The sequence below is a fragment of the Fistularia commersonii genome, chromosome 25 (genome assembly GCF_037954325.1).
Source record: "Fistularia commersonii isolate RoL2024-O1a breed Wild chromosome 25, RoL_Fcom_v1.0, whole genome shotgun sequence".
In the NCBI taxonomy this organism is placed as follows: Eukaryota; Metazoa; Chordata; class Actinopteri; order Syngnathiformes; family Fistulariidae; genus Fistularia; species Fistularia commersonii.
The window spans coordinates 13,697,147-13,711,175 of NC_141308.1; the positions used below are offsets into that span (position 1 = coordinate 13,697,147).

The 14,029-nt window shown below is 47.4% G+C and overlaps 1 protein-coding gene across 1 annotated transcript; it reads left to right on the plus strand.

The window, feature by feature from the left end:
• The first annotated feature begins 2,069 nt into the window (after positions 1–2,069).
• Positions 2,070–13,673, plus strand: LOC147219379 (uncharacterized). Its single transcript, XM_086172987.1, has 9 exons — positions 2,070–2,104; positions 2,466–2,792; positions 2,872–3,295; positions 3,388–3,532; positions 4,382–4,417; positions 4,560–4,628; positions 5,508–5,576; positions 6,841–6,870; positions 13,514–13,673. Exons 3-9 carry the CDS (start codon positions 3,252–3,254, stop codon positions 13,658–13,660), a joined length of 540 nt encoding a protein of 179 aa, XP_086029113.1. The 5' UTR covers positions 2,070–2,104; positions 2,466–2,792; positions 2,872–3,251; the 3' UTR covers positions 13,661–13,673.
• Positions 13,674–14,029: the final 356 nt, after the last annotated feature.

Here is a 14,029-nt window from a genome sequence, read left to right on the forward strand (position 1 = left end):
TGGGTTCAATTCCGATTGTGATTCTTATCCTGATCCTGGTTATAATTCGGATCCTGATCCTGATCCTGATCTTCCTGCTCAAACTTATGCAGCTCTTAAAACTTCAAAAAAAAAGACAATAAGGTTTTGCATCATATCTCAATATTTGTAAAATTGGGAGAAAAAAAACTATTCACCCGTAGGCCATCATTTTTGTTTCCGTGGCGACGCTGTCCGGGTTGCGGCGTCACGAGGTCGTGCTTCGGCTCGGTCCTGTAGGTTTCAGCGTCCGTCCATCCATCCATCCATCTTCCACCAGAAGTCTGGTCTCGGGTGCAGCAGCCGGAGCAGAAAGGACCAGAACTCCTTCCCACCACCACATGCTCCAGTTCCTCTAGGGGACCCCGAGGAGGTCCTGGAGACGTGGTCTCTCCAGCGTGTCCAAGATCTTCCCCGTGGTCTCCTCCCAGATGGACATACCCGTCCAGGAGGCGTCCTCACCAGATGCCCTCACCGCCTCATCCGACTCTCTAGCTCCCTGTGGACGACCCAACTTCTCACCCAATCTCTGAGGAAGAGTCCAACCGTCCTGCCGAGGAAACTCACTTCGGACGCTTGTCTCCGCGATCTGGTTCTTTCTGGTTCTACCCACAGGTGAGGACGGTGAGGACAGGTGGACAAGACCCGAGATGCTTGAACCCGTCCACTTCAGGTAAGACCTCTTCGGCTTAGTGGACGGTGCAGAACCATCTGTGCGATCCCTCTGGTTTAGAGATACGTGAGCCTCAAAGTGAAGACGAACAGAGATGCCAAGAGGCAAAAGTCTGCCGGTGTCACCGTTCTGCGTGGAGGGACCGCGTTGCTATGCTAACAGAGTTAGCATGTCGTAAGGAGCCCCGCCGTGCTAACCGACCGTCGGCTTCGGATGCTACTTCAGCAGGAGTGGGTCGTGGACATTCTTGCGGGAGAACGTCCGACGGGCCGATTTCACCGCTTGCGAGAGAAAACTGTGCATGCGCCCTTTGGTTTTAGCGTCTGTTTCAAACCGGCGGCGTCCGTGAGCTCGGCTAACCGCGTCCTGCAGAGAAGCGGCGAGAACATGGCCGCCGATCCTCAGGAAGCGGCGTCATTTCCAACTCCCGTCTTCTGTTCTTGTCCCTTTGAAAGCTGTGCAGCTTAGTCACCGGTCCCTTCGCTTCCCTCGGACTGGAAATCGCACCCAAAAGCAGCACAATGTGGCATAATTAGCGTGTTCCGTGGAGCCAAAGTTAACGCTAGTGAAAAGCCAATTTTTTTACACAATGCAACCCACTTATGTCCTCAACCCGGCATGCGTTGCACTACATGGACTTTGGCGGCGCCCTGGGGTTAAAATATGTCTGACAAATTGCTGTTTCTCAAGAAATAGCTCTTTGTGGCTTTCTTAGCAACACATCCAAGTATGAAACAAAGAGTAAAGCGTATTTATGGTCTTCTGCGCAGAGTTGTAAGCATGATGTCTCAACCACCGCTAAAATGGCCTATCGTTTGTAAACGGCGCTACAAACTGTAAATGGAGATGCTAAATTGCTTTAATTTGACGCCGGCGTAGAATCGCAACATTCTCGATGAGCCCGGCGGACGATTCTACCGTCTCCGATCTGCGGAGGAGCGTCCAGACATCCTGGTCCCTCACCTTCTGACGTGAAACATGTCTGAAAGTTTTTGTTCTTGGACTAATGTCCGATGCAAATGCGCCACGTGTGATTTTAAAAACAAAAATCTGCCGCCAACGGGCGCCTGAGGAAGTACCCGCCTTGTAGTAAAGATTGTTGCAAAACACGTTAGAGGGCGTGTGAACCCTCTTGTTCTTTGAACAAGGGGTGGACTTTCTCACATGGAGTTCGACCTTGAGGGGCCTCCAGGAGGACAGAACCCGGGACTCGGGTCACTGACGAGGACGGGGACGCCGAAGAGGAGATGGGACCCAGGTCTCCAAGGGGGTTCGAGCCGTGGTCTAGAAACCGACCCTTCCAGGTTCGCTTCCCGTGCTCCCCCCTGTCTTTTGAAGACTCCGAACCCCCAGATGCTCCCCTGGTGCTGCAGGGGTCCAGTGCCTGATGATGTGCTGTATGGACAACTGAAGGTGACCCACAAAGTGCTTTCTAGCACTAAAGATGTCTTTGAGAGGGTTCAGGGTTGGTGGAGTATTCAAATCTTCTCACCTCTGCCTTTCCTTTCCGATAACTTACTCCCTGTCCCTTTGACGCCCCCTATGGGTCGTCCGAGGGACGATGGCTCGGCCACAAACGTCACACCTGTCATTATATGAGTAACCAGCATGACACTACCTCTTTGCATAGCTAGTATTATTTTCTTCTCCATTTCCTTTAGATCACAACTGCTATGTGCCACCAACCCTGTGCCTAAGATAAGACAACCAGGCGTTCAGGTTTAACCCGCCTGTGCTTGGCAAGAGATACCATTTCTGCTATTTCCTCTCTCAGGGCTCAGTGTGACACTTCCTGGTTGGAATGTAGTTGCCAAAGTTGGTTCCCAGCTTTTGATGCGTAATAATACTGTTCCGAGGACTACGATAAACAACTGCTCCAATGGAGACCCTCCAAGACAGCAAGAACAGACAACGACATGAGCTTCGGCAGCCTCCAGAGTGGACCGCCCTGCGTTTGAGTCTTTGGACAAAAGCTCCCTCGGGACCTCTGGAACATCAGGTCGGCAGGGGAACGAAGAGGAGCATGGAGACAAGTGTCTCCACAAGCAGATTTGAGACAAGACCTGACTCGCAATGAAGAAGTGACAAATGTTCCAAACAGGTCAGTTAAGAGGTTTACTAGAACACAGCTTCTTTCCCAAGATATATACCTGTATGACACAGTGGGGACATTCTTCTAGGAGATGAACGCAGACATGGACGGGACTCCAGGAGGGAACCGAGCCGAACCGGGCCGAACCTGGGACTCATCGATATCTTGGACTGTTTGCTTTACAAGTTTGAGTCCTTCTCTACAACCTCAATGCCTCTGCAGACGGACTTTATTTAAATCCTCTTTGGACGGTACTGTGGAAAATGACCTTCTACGTGATGGAACTCGCGTGGATCGACCCTCGTCTGCTTCCACCAGGGCGACTGAAGGGATGAGGACCCAGGTTTCCATCTCAGGCTTCCTTTTAGGAGGTGGCTCAGGAGGTTCGAGTGGTAGTCTCAGATCTGAGCCTTCTAGGTTCACTTCCCACGCTCCTCCCGGCTCATACCTACTGCTCAGGGCTCATCCATGATGGGTCGGATGCAGGGGTCCAAAGTGGCTGATGTTGTGCTGTACGTACAATAAGGTGACCAAAAAAGTGCTGTCTAGCACTAAAGGGTACTATCTGAGAGGTATCATATCATATCATATCATATCATATCAGGCCAGCAGGTGGGGATTCCTTCGCTTTCTCCACCCGCCCCTTCTGGTACGTCCCTACGTCAACAAACGCCGAACGTCACGACGTACCACATCGAGGAATCAAGAGCAAGTACTCCTCCTTTTCAGTTCGACGCATCAACGAGATGGTAAGACCCTTCACCCTTTTTACATTATGATCTGGCGAGATACTTTAGACAGGGACGGCTAGCATGAGCTGGCATACCCGAACTTCTAGCATTACTCCGCTTCTATAAACCTCGCAGATAACTGTTTTGAGTATTATAATTACCGATATGTCATTACGTCACAAAAAAAAAAATTATGTCACAAAACCTGCTGGATTTCTTTTATCACACGGTGGTTTCGCTTTTATCGAAACGCCGCCGTGGCGCTCTGATATTTTTAGCTGCGAATCTTCTGCCGGCGAGATTCTAAACCGCATGGCTGAACTGCCCGGTCAAGGCCGTGCCAAGCTAACGGCAAGCTAATGGCAAGCTAACGGCAAGCTAACGGCAAGCTAACAGCAAGCTAACGGCAAGCTAACACCACGAGGGAATTACACGACGTGGTGAAACGGTACTTAACATTCCTGCTTGGTTATCCCCCGCTTTACCTGGTCAGCCGGTTCTCCGACCGGCTGCTAGTCTCGCTACCGTAGGCGGCGGAGCAATAACGTGATATTTTTAACTGCGTATCTTCTGCCGGGTGCCATCTTAGACCGGTCAGGGCTGGAATGGCCCGGTCGTTGCCAACATGGCTACATCCACGCTAAGTCCATGCAACGATGGAACACCGTGGTGGAATGCTACTTAGTCTTTAACATTTGGTTCTCCCCCGCTATGTTTCGTCGCAAAACAGGTGTTGAACGTTCTCTGCAGGTCTCGTTACCGTGGGTAGCAGAGTAATAACGTTTAGTCATGGATGTGTTAGAAACAGCCCAGGCTACGAGAGGCTGTTCTGGATAAGTTCTGAACATCTGATTGTTTCATATGCAGGCTATACCCCCAAAATCGGAGCAACTGTCTCGCCCTGTGAGTTAAAGCATGCACACACACACACACACACACACACACACACACACACACACACACACACACACACACACACACACACACACCTTGACTATTGTGTAGTTGCCATCTTGTCCCCTGACCCCTCCTCCTCCATCCTCAGCTACAGTGTGAGACAGACCCTCATCCTTCCATTGCAGAAGTAGTGAATGACACAGTGTCCATTCCTATGGTAGGTAAACATCACACAGTCAACAATCCATGAATGTCTTATTCATAAATACAAGTTCCGAGTCAGGAACTCAGGTGGAACGGTGAGGCTACAGGGAGTGGAGACCAAGGAGTTGAGGATTTCAGGTACTTAGGGTCAACAGTCCAGAGCGTAGGAGAGTGTGGAAAAGAGGTGAAGAGACGAGTTCAAGCAGGTTGGAATGGGTGGAGAAAAGTGTCAGGGGTATGAAGAGATAGAAGAACATCAGCCAGAATAAAAGGAAAGGTGGACAAGACAGTGGTGAGACCAGAGATGATGTTTGGACTAGAAACTGTTCCAATGACCAAAAGACAGCAGGCAGAACTAGAGGTTGCAGAGATGAAGATGTTGAGGTTCTCTTTGGGAGTGACCAGGATGGAGAGGATCAGGAATGAGTCCATCAGAGGAACAGCACATGTTAGATGTTTTGGAGAGAAGGTCAGAGAAGCCAGACTGAGATGGTTGGGTCATGTACAGAGAAGAGATAGTGAATATATTGGTAGACGGATGCTGGAATTGGAGCTGCCAGGCAAGAGGTCTGGAGGAAGACCAAAGAGAAGATTTATGGACATAGTGAGAGAAGATATGAAGGTCGTTGGTGTGAGAGAGGAGGATCCAGAGAATAGGGTGAGATGGAGAAGGTTGACTCGCTGTGACGACACCTGAAGGGAGAAGCCCAAAGAAGAAGATGACCACAAGTTCCAAGTGTCCAGTTCCAAAAATGTTGTGTAAAAAGTGCACGCGCGCACACACACACACACACACACACACACACACAAAGACACACATACACACACACACACACCTTGACTATTGTGTAGTTGCCATCTTGTCCCCTGACCCCTCCTCCTCCATCCTCAGCTACAGTGTGAAACAGACCCTCATCCTTCCACTGCAGAAGTAGTGGACGTCAGAGTGTCCATTCCTATGGTAGGTAAACATCACACAGTCAACAATCCATGAATGTCTTATTCATAAATACAAGTTCCAAGTCAGGAACTCAGGTGGAACGGTGAGGCTACAGGGAGTGGAGACCAAGAAGCTGGAGGATTTCAGGTACTTAGGGTCAACAGTCCAGAGTGTAGGAGAGTGTGGAAAAGAGGTGAAGAGACGAGTTCACGCAGGTTGGAATGGGTGGAGAAAAGTGTCAGGGGTATGAAGAGATAGAAGAACATCAGCCAGAATAAAAGGAAAGGTGGACAAGACAGTGGTGAGACCAGAGATGATGTTTGGACTAGAAACTGTTCCACTGACCAAAAGACAGCAGGCAGAACTAGAGGTTGCAGAGATGAAGATGTTGAGGTTCTCTTTGGGAGTGACCAGGATGGAGAGGATCAGGAATGAGTCCATCAGAGGAACAGCACATGTTAGATGTTTTGGAGAGAAGGTCAGAGAAGCCAGACTGACTAGCGCTGTTGCCATCATTCGAATAGCGACTGTAGAGACGCTTCTACTAGCTGCTCTCTGTTTGACAACCCACTGTTGGAGTTTGTCCTCCAGCTGTAGCCATCGCGCAGCTCTATTCCCATGTTCTACTGAGTGACCAAACCTTGAGTTTAAACTCTGCGTCGTAAGCGTGTCTCTTGAAAGGTGCCAATTTGGGGTCTTTATCCACACACATGTGGTGGGACTGGATCTTGATCCATATATAAGGCGCGCCTGATTATAAGGCGCAGTCGGTTTTTGAGAAGTTTCAAGGCTTTCAGGTGCGCCTTATAGTGCAGAAAATATGGTAGTTGGTGAAAGAGAGGAGGATACAGAGAATAGGGTTGGATGGAGAGAGTTGATTCGCTGTGGTGACCCCTGAAGGGAACCAATCAAGTGTTGAGCGTTCTCCAACGGGCTGCAAGTCTCATTACCCTGGGTGGCGGAGCAATAATGTTATATTTTTAACTGTGAATCTTCTGCTGGGTGGCCATCATGGCTACATCCACGCTACGGCCATGAAACAATTGTACAACATGGTGAAATGGTACTTAACACTACTGCCTGGTTCTCCACCCCTGATGTTTTGTCGCAAAACAGGTGTTGAACGTTCTCTTCAGGTGTCGTTACCGTGGGTGGCGGAGCAACTTTTAGTCATGTTTAGTGGTGAATGTGTTAAAAACAGCCCAGACTAGCCCCCCTGGGGAAAAGAAGAACTACAAGAGGCTGTTCTGGATAACTTCTAAACATCTGATTCTTTCATCTGCAGGGTGCAACACCGGAGCCACCATCTCCCCCTGTGAGAGAAAGCACACACACACACACACACACACACACACACCTTGATTATTGTGTTGTTGCCATCTTGTCCCCTGACCCCTCCTCCTCCGTCCTCAGCTACAGTGTGAAACAGAACCGCATCCTCCCATTGCAGAAGTAGTTTATAACACAGCGTCCATTCCTAAACATCACACAGCCAACAATCCATGAATGTCTTATTCATATGGACAAGCTCCACGTCCCCAGATACTTTTTCCCAGTAGTAGTAGTAGTAGTAGTAGTAGTACTAACAGTACAAACTGTAGAAATATTGTATCAATTGAATTCCTATGATTAAATATAGATTTATCATAGATACTATTACTACTACGAATACCAATAACATCAATAATAATAGTGATTTTGCAACATTACACAACAGGTACTGAAGGTACACATGTTTTTTACATTATAATTATTATATATTTTTAATATTTTGTAACAGCTGAAACAACAATACAACTGATAATAATAAGGATGAAAATGATAGTGAGAAATATAGGCTACTACTTTTTTTTCTTTGGGCTTTTCCCTTCAGGGGTCGCCTGAGGCTACGGCTATTGCTACTACAAATAATGCTAATAATGGTAACAAGAGGCCACTAATACGTATGATAATAAAGTAACGAGTCACAAATGTTAATGTTAACCCCAGAAAAGTTGTGTAAAACGCAAACAAAAACAAAATACAACGATTTGCCAATCAAGAATGGGACAGAATTGCAGTTGTAATTACACGGAGCAACCTGTGGGTTCATTTGAAAATAACAGATCACCACGTTCTGTGTTTTTTTTCGAATAAGGAGTATCTACTCTGGCGCTTGGCTGGAGTACGAGATCCCTGAGGGCATCAGTGAAGAACAGTGCTGAGCTTTGTCATTGAAAAGTACCACTTGTGTTTCTGCAGGTGCAGCCCAGATCATCCAATCAGCTGAAGAAAATACTCTTTCTCAAGTTCATGAAACATATATTATCTACTCTTATTGATTTGGTTGATTATTATCTGCAACAATACAAATAAATACAATAAATTATATAAAAATGTATTTATATAAATTTAATTTTATTGAATTTATATAAATAAATAATTTAAGAATTGAATCAACTTTCATGAGCATTAATTTCTGAGTTTTCTGTGGAGTGGTGACGTGCCGCCGCCAGGTAGCCCCGAGAAAATCATGGCGTACTTGTTGTGGACGTGTCCGAGAAGAGATGGGGGGTTGTTGTCGCTGAGATACGAGTCATTCAATGCCGGTTCGGACCAGTTTGACTATTTTAAGAAGAGGAGCGACGTTTATAAGCGCCATTTTCCGGGGCTGAGAAGGAGGACGTCAACAAGGAGATGAAACGTGCCAAAAAAGCTCCCGAGTCCACTTCGTTTCAACGGCGATCGATGTTTGACAAAATTTGCTGCTCGCAAATATCAGCTGGTTTTAATTCCAGTTTTTATCCTGGTTTTAATTCTAGTTTTTATCCTGGTTTTAATTCTAGTTTTTATCCCGGATTTAATTCTAGTTTTTATCCTGGGTTCAATTCCGATTGTGATTCTTATCCTGATCCTGGTTATAATTCGGATCCTGATCCTGATCCTGATCTTCCTGCTCAAACTTATGCAGCTCTTAAAACTTCAAAAAAAAGACAATAAGGTTTTGCCACATATCTCAATATTTGTAAAATTGGGAGAAAAAAAACTATTCACCCGTAGGCCATCATTTTTGTTTCCGTGGCGACGCTGTCCGGGTTGCGGCGTCACGAGGTCGTGCTTCGGCTCGGTCCTGTAGGTTTCAGCGTCCGTCCATCCATCTTCCACCAGAAGTCTGGTCTCGGGTGCAGCAGCCGGAGCAGAAAGGACCAGAACTCCTTCCCACCACCACATGCTCCAGCTCCTCTAGGGGACCTCGAGGAGGTCCTGGAGACGTGGTCTCTCCAGCGTGTCCAAGATCTTCCCCGTGGTCTCCTCCCAGATGGACATACCCGTCCAGGAGGCGTCCTCACCAGATGCCCTCACCGCCTCATCCGACTCTCTAGCTCCCTGTGGACGACCCAACTTCTCACCCAATCTCTGAGGAAGAGTCCAACCGTCCTGCCGAGGAAACTCACTTCGGACGCTTGTCTCCGCGATCTGGTTCTTTCTGGTTCTACCCACAGGTGAGGACGGTGAGGACAGGTGGACAAGACCCGAGATGCTTGAACCCCTGCTCTTCAGGTAAGACCTCTTCGGCTTAGTGGACGGTGCAGAACCATCTGTGCGATCCTTCTGGTTTAGAGATACGTGAGGCTCAAAGTGAAGACGAACAGAGATGCCAAGAGGCAAGAGTCTGCCGGTGTCACCGTTCTGCGTGGAGGGACCGCGTTGCTATGCTAACAGAGTTAGCATGTCGTAAGGAGCCCCGCCGTGCTAACCGACCGTCGGCTTCGGATGCTACTTCAGCAGGAGTGGGTCGTGGACATTCTTGCGGGAGAACGTCCGACGGGCCGATTTCACCGCTTGCGAGAGAAAACTGTGCATGCGCCCTTTGGTTTTTTTTTACACAATGCAACCCACTTATGTCCTCAACCCGGCATGCGTTGCACTACATGGACTTTGGCGGCGCCCTGGGGTTAAAATATGTCTGACAAATTGCTGTTTCTCAAGAAATAGCTCTTTGTGGCTTTCTTAGCAACACATCCAAGTATGAAACAAAGAGTAAAGCGTATTTATGGTCTTCTGCGCAGAGTTGTAAGCATGATGTCTCAACCACCGCTGAAATGGCCAATCGTTTGTAAACGGCGCTACAAACTGTACATGGAGATGCTAAATTGCTTTAATTTGACGCCGGCGTAGAATCGCAACATTCTCGACGAGCCCGGCGGACGATTCTACCGTCTCCGATCTGCGGAGGAGCGTCCAGACATCCTGGTCCCTCACCTTCTGACGTGAAACATGTCTGAAAGTTTTTGTTCTTGGACTAATGTCCGATGCAAATGTGCCACGTGTGATTTTAAAAACAAAAATCTGCCGCCAACGGGCGCCTGAGGAAGTACCCGCCTTGTAGTAAAGATTGTTGCAAAACACGTTAGAGGGCGTGTGAACCCTCTTGTTCTTTGAACAAGACGTGGACTTTCTCACATGGAGTTCGACCTTGAGGGGCCTCCAGGAGGACAGAACCCGGGACTCGGGTCACTGACGAGGACGGGGACGCCGAAGAGGAGATGGGACCCAGGTCTCCGAGGGGGTTCGAGCCGTGGTCTAGAAACCGACCCTTCCAGGTTCGCTTCCCGTGCTCCCCCCTGTCTTTTGAAGACTCCGAACCCCCAGATGCTCCCCTGGTGCTGCAGGGGTCCAGTGCCTGATGATGTGCTATATGGACAACTGAAGGTGACCCACAAAGTGCTTTCTAGCACTAAAGATGTCTTTGAGAGGGTTCAGGGTTGGTGGAGTATTCAAATCTTCTCACCTCTGCCTTTCCTTTCCGATAACTTACTCCCTGTCCCTTTGACGCCCCCTATGGGTCGTCCGAGGGACGATGGCTCGGCCACAAACGTCACACCTGTCATTATATGAGTAACCAGCATGACACTACCTCTTTGCATAGCTAGTATTATTTTCTTCTCCATTTCCTTTAGATCACAACTGCTATGTGCCACCAACCCTGTGCCTAAGATAAGACAACCAGGCGTTCAGGTTTAACCCGCCTGTGCTTGGCAAGAGATACCATTTCTGCTATTTCCTCTCTCAGGGCTCAGTGTGACACTTCCTGGTTGGAATGTAGTTGCCAAAGTTGGTTCCCAGCTTTTGATGCGTAATAATACTGTTCCGAGGACTACGATAAACAACTGCTCCAATGGAGACCCTCCAAGACAGCAAGAACAGACAACGACATGAGCTTCGGCAGCCTCCAGAGTGGACCGCCCTGCGTTTGAGTCTTTGGACAAAAGCTCCCTCGGGACCTCTGGAACATCAGGTCGGCAGGGGAACGAGGAGGAGCATGGAGACAAGTGTCTCCACAAGCAGATTTGAGAGAAGACCTGACTCGCAATGAAGAAGTGACAAATGTTCCAAACAGGTCAGTTAAGAAGTTTACTAGAACACAGCTTCTTTCCCAAGATATATACCTGTATGACACAGTGGGGACATTCTTTTAGGAGATGAACGCAGACATGGACGGGACTCCAGGAGGGAACCGAGCCGAACCGGGCCGAACCTGGGACTCATCGATATCTTGGACTGTTTGCTTTACAAGTTTGAGTCCTTCTCTACAACCTCAATGCCTCTGCAGACGGACTTTATTTAAATCCTCTTTGGACGGTACTGTGGAAAATGACCTTCTACGTGATGGAACTCGCGTGGATCGACCCTCGTCTGCTTCCACCAGGGCGACTGAAGGGATGAGGACCCAGGTTTCCATCTCAGGCTTCCTTTTAGGAGGTGGCTCAGGAGGTTCGAGTGGTAGTCTCAGATCTGAGCCTTCTAGGTTCACTTCCCACGCTCCTCCCGGCTCATACCTACTGCTCAGGGCTCATCCATGATGGGTCGGATGCAGGGGTCCAAAGTGGCTGATGTTGTGCTGTACGTACAATAAGGTGACCAAAAAAGTGCTGTCTAGCACTAAAGGGTACTATCTGAGAGGTATCATATCATATCATATCATATCATATCAGGCCAGCAGGTGGGGATTCCTTCGCTTTCTCCACCCGCCCCTTCTGGTACGTCCCTACGTCAACAAACGCCGAACGTCACGACGTACCACATCGAGGAATCAAGAGCAAGTACTCCTCCTTTTCAGTTCGACGCATCAACGAGATGGTAAGACCCTTCACCCTTTTTACATTATGATCTGGCGAGATACTTTAGACAGGGACGGCTAGCATGAGCTGGCATACCCGAACTTCTAGCATTACTCCGCCTCTATAAACCTCGCAGATAACTGTTTTGAGTATTATAATTACCGATATGTCATAACGTCACAAAAAAAAAATTATGTCACAAAACCTGCTGGATTTCTTTTATCACACGGTGGTTTCGCTTTTATCGAAACGCCGCCGTGGCGCTCTGATATTTTTAGCTGCGAATCTTCTGCCGGCGAGATTCTAAACCGCATGGCTGAACTGCCCGGTCAAGGCCGTGCCAAGCTAACGGCAAGCTAACGGCAAGCTAACGGCAAGCTAACGGCAAGCTAACGGCAAGCTAACACCACGAGGGAATTACGCACGTGGTGAAACGGTACTTAACATTCCTGCTTGGTTATCCCCCGCTTTACCTGGTCAGCCAGTTCTCCGACCGGCTGCTAGTCTCGCTACCGGAGCAATAACGTGACATTTTTAACTGCGTATCTTCTGCCGGGTGCCATCTTAGACCGGTCAGGGCTGGAATGGCCCGGTCGTTGCCAACATGGCTACATCCATGCTAAGTCCATGCAACGATGGAACACCGTGGTGGAATGCTACTTAGTCTTTAACACTTGGTTCTCCCCCGCTATGTTTCATCACAAAACAGGTGTTGAACGTTCTCTGCAGGTCTCGTTACCGTGGGTAGCAGAGTAATAACGTTTAGTCATGAAAGTGTTAGAAACAGCCCAGGCTACGAGAGGCTGTTCTGGATAAGTTCTGAACATCTGATTGTTTCATATGCAGGCTATACCCCCAAAATTGGAGCAACTGTCTCGCCCTGTGAGTTAAAGCACGCACACACACACACACACACACACACACACACACACACACACACACACACACACACACACACACACACCTTGACTATTGTGTTGTTGCCATCTTGTCCCCTGACCCCTCCTCCTCCATCCTCAGCTACAGTGTGAAACAGAACCGCATCCTCCCATTGCAGAAGTAGTTTATAACACAGCGTCCATTCCTAAACATCACACAGCCAACAATCCATGAATGTCTTATTCATATGGACAAGCTCCACGTCCCCAGATACTTTTTCCCAGTAGTAGTAGTAGTAGTAGTAGTAGTAGTAGTAGTACTAACAGTACAAACTGTAGAAATATTGTATCAATTGAATTCCTATGATTAAATATAGATTTATCATAGATACTATTACTACTACGAATACCAATAACATCAATAATAATAGTGATTTTGCAACATTACACAACAGGTACTGAAGGTACACATGTTTTTTACATTATAATTATTATATATTTTTAATATTTTGTAACAGCTGAAACAACAATACAACTGATGATAATAAGGATGAAAATGATAGTGAGAAATATAGGCTACTACTTTTTTTTCTTTGGGCTTTTCCCTTCAGGGGTCGCCTGAGGCTACGGCTATTGCTACTACAAATAATGCTAATAATGGTAACAAGAGGCCACTAATACGTATGATAATAAAGTAACGAGTCACAAATGTTAATGTTAACCCCAGAAAAGTTGTGTAAAACGCAAACAAAAACAAAATACAACAATTTGCCAATCAAGAATGGGACAGAATTGCACTTGTAATTACACGGAGCAACCTGTGGGTTCATTTGAAAATAACAGATCACCACGTTCTGTGTTTTTTTTCGAATAAGGAGTATCGACTCTGGCGCTTGGCTGGAGTACGAGATCCCTGAGGGCATCAGTGAAGAACAGTGCTGAGCTTTGTCATTGAAAAGTACCACTTGTGTTTCTGCAGGTGCAGCCCAGATCATCCAATTGGCTGGAGAAAATACGCAACATTCTCAAGATCCTGAAAGAAATAATTTCTTTTTTTAAAATGATGAAAGATTTTTATGGTTTCATCATCTTCATAATACAATTTATTAAAAATTGGTTTATATAAATTTAATTTTATTGAATTTATATAAATAATTTAAGAATTGAATCAACTTTCATGAGCATTAATTTCTGAGTTTTCTGTGGAGTGGTGACGCGCCGCCGCCAGGTAGCCCCGAGAAAATCATGGCGTACTTGTTGTGGACGTGTCCGAGAAGAGATGGGGGGTTGTTGTCGCTGAGATACGAGTCATTCAATGCCGGTTCGGACCAGTTTGACTATTTTAAGAAGAGGAGCGACGTTTATAAGCGCCATTTTCCGGGGCTGAGAAGGAGGACGTCAACAAGGAGATGAAACGTGCCAAAAAAGCTCCCGAGTCCACTTCGTTTCAACGGCGATCGATGTTTGACAAAATTTACTGCTCGCAAATATCAGC

Coding starts and splice junctions, on each gene's coding strand:
- LOC147219379 (XM_086172987.1), top strand. CDS start 3,252: ATGATGGGTCGGATGCAGGGGTCCAAAGTGGCTGATGTTGTGCT. Junction 3,533..4,381: donor TTCGACGCATCAACGAGATG/GTAAGACCCTTC, acceptor TTTCATATGCAG/GCTATACCCCCAAAATCGGA. Junction 4,629..5,507: donor ACACAGTGTCCATTCCTATG/GTAGGTAAACAT, acceptor CTCCATCCTCAG/CTACAGTGTGAAACAGACCC.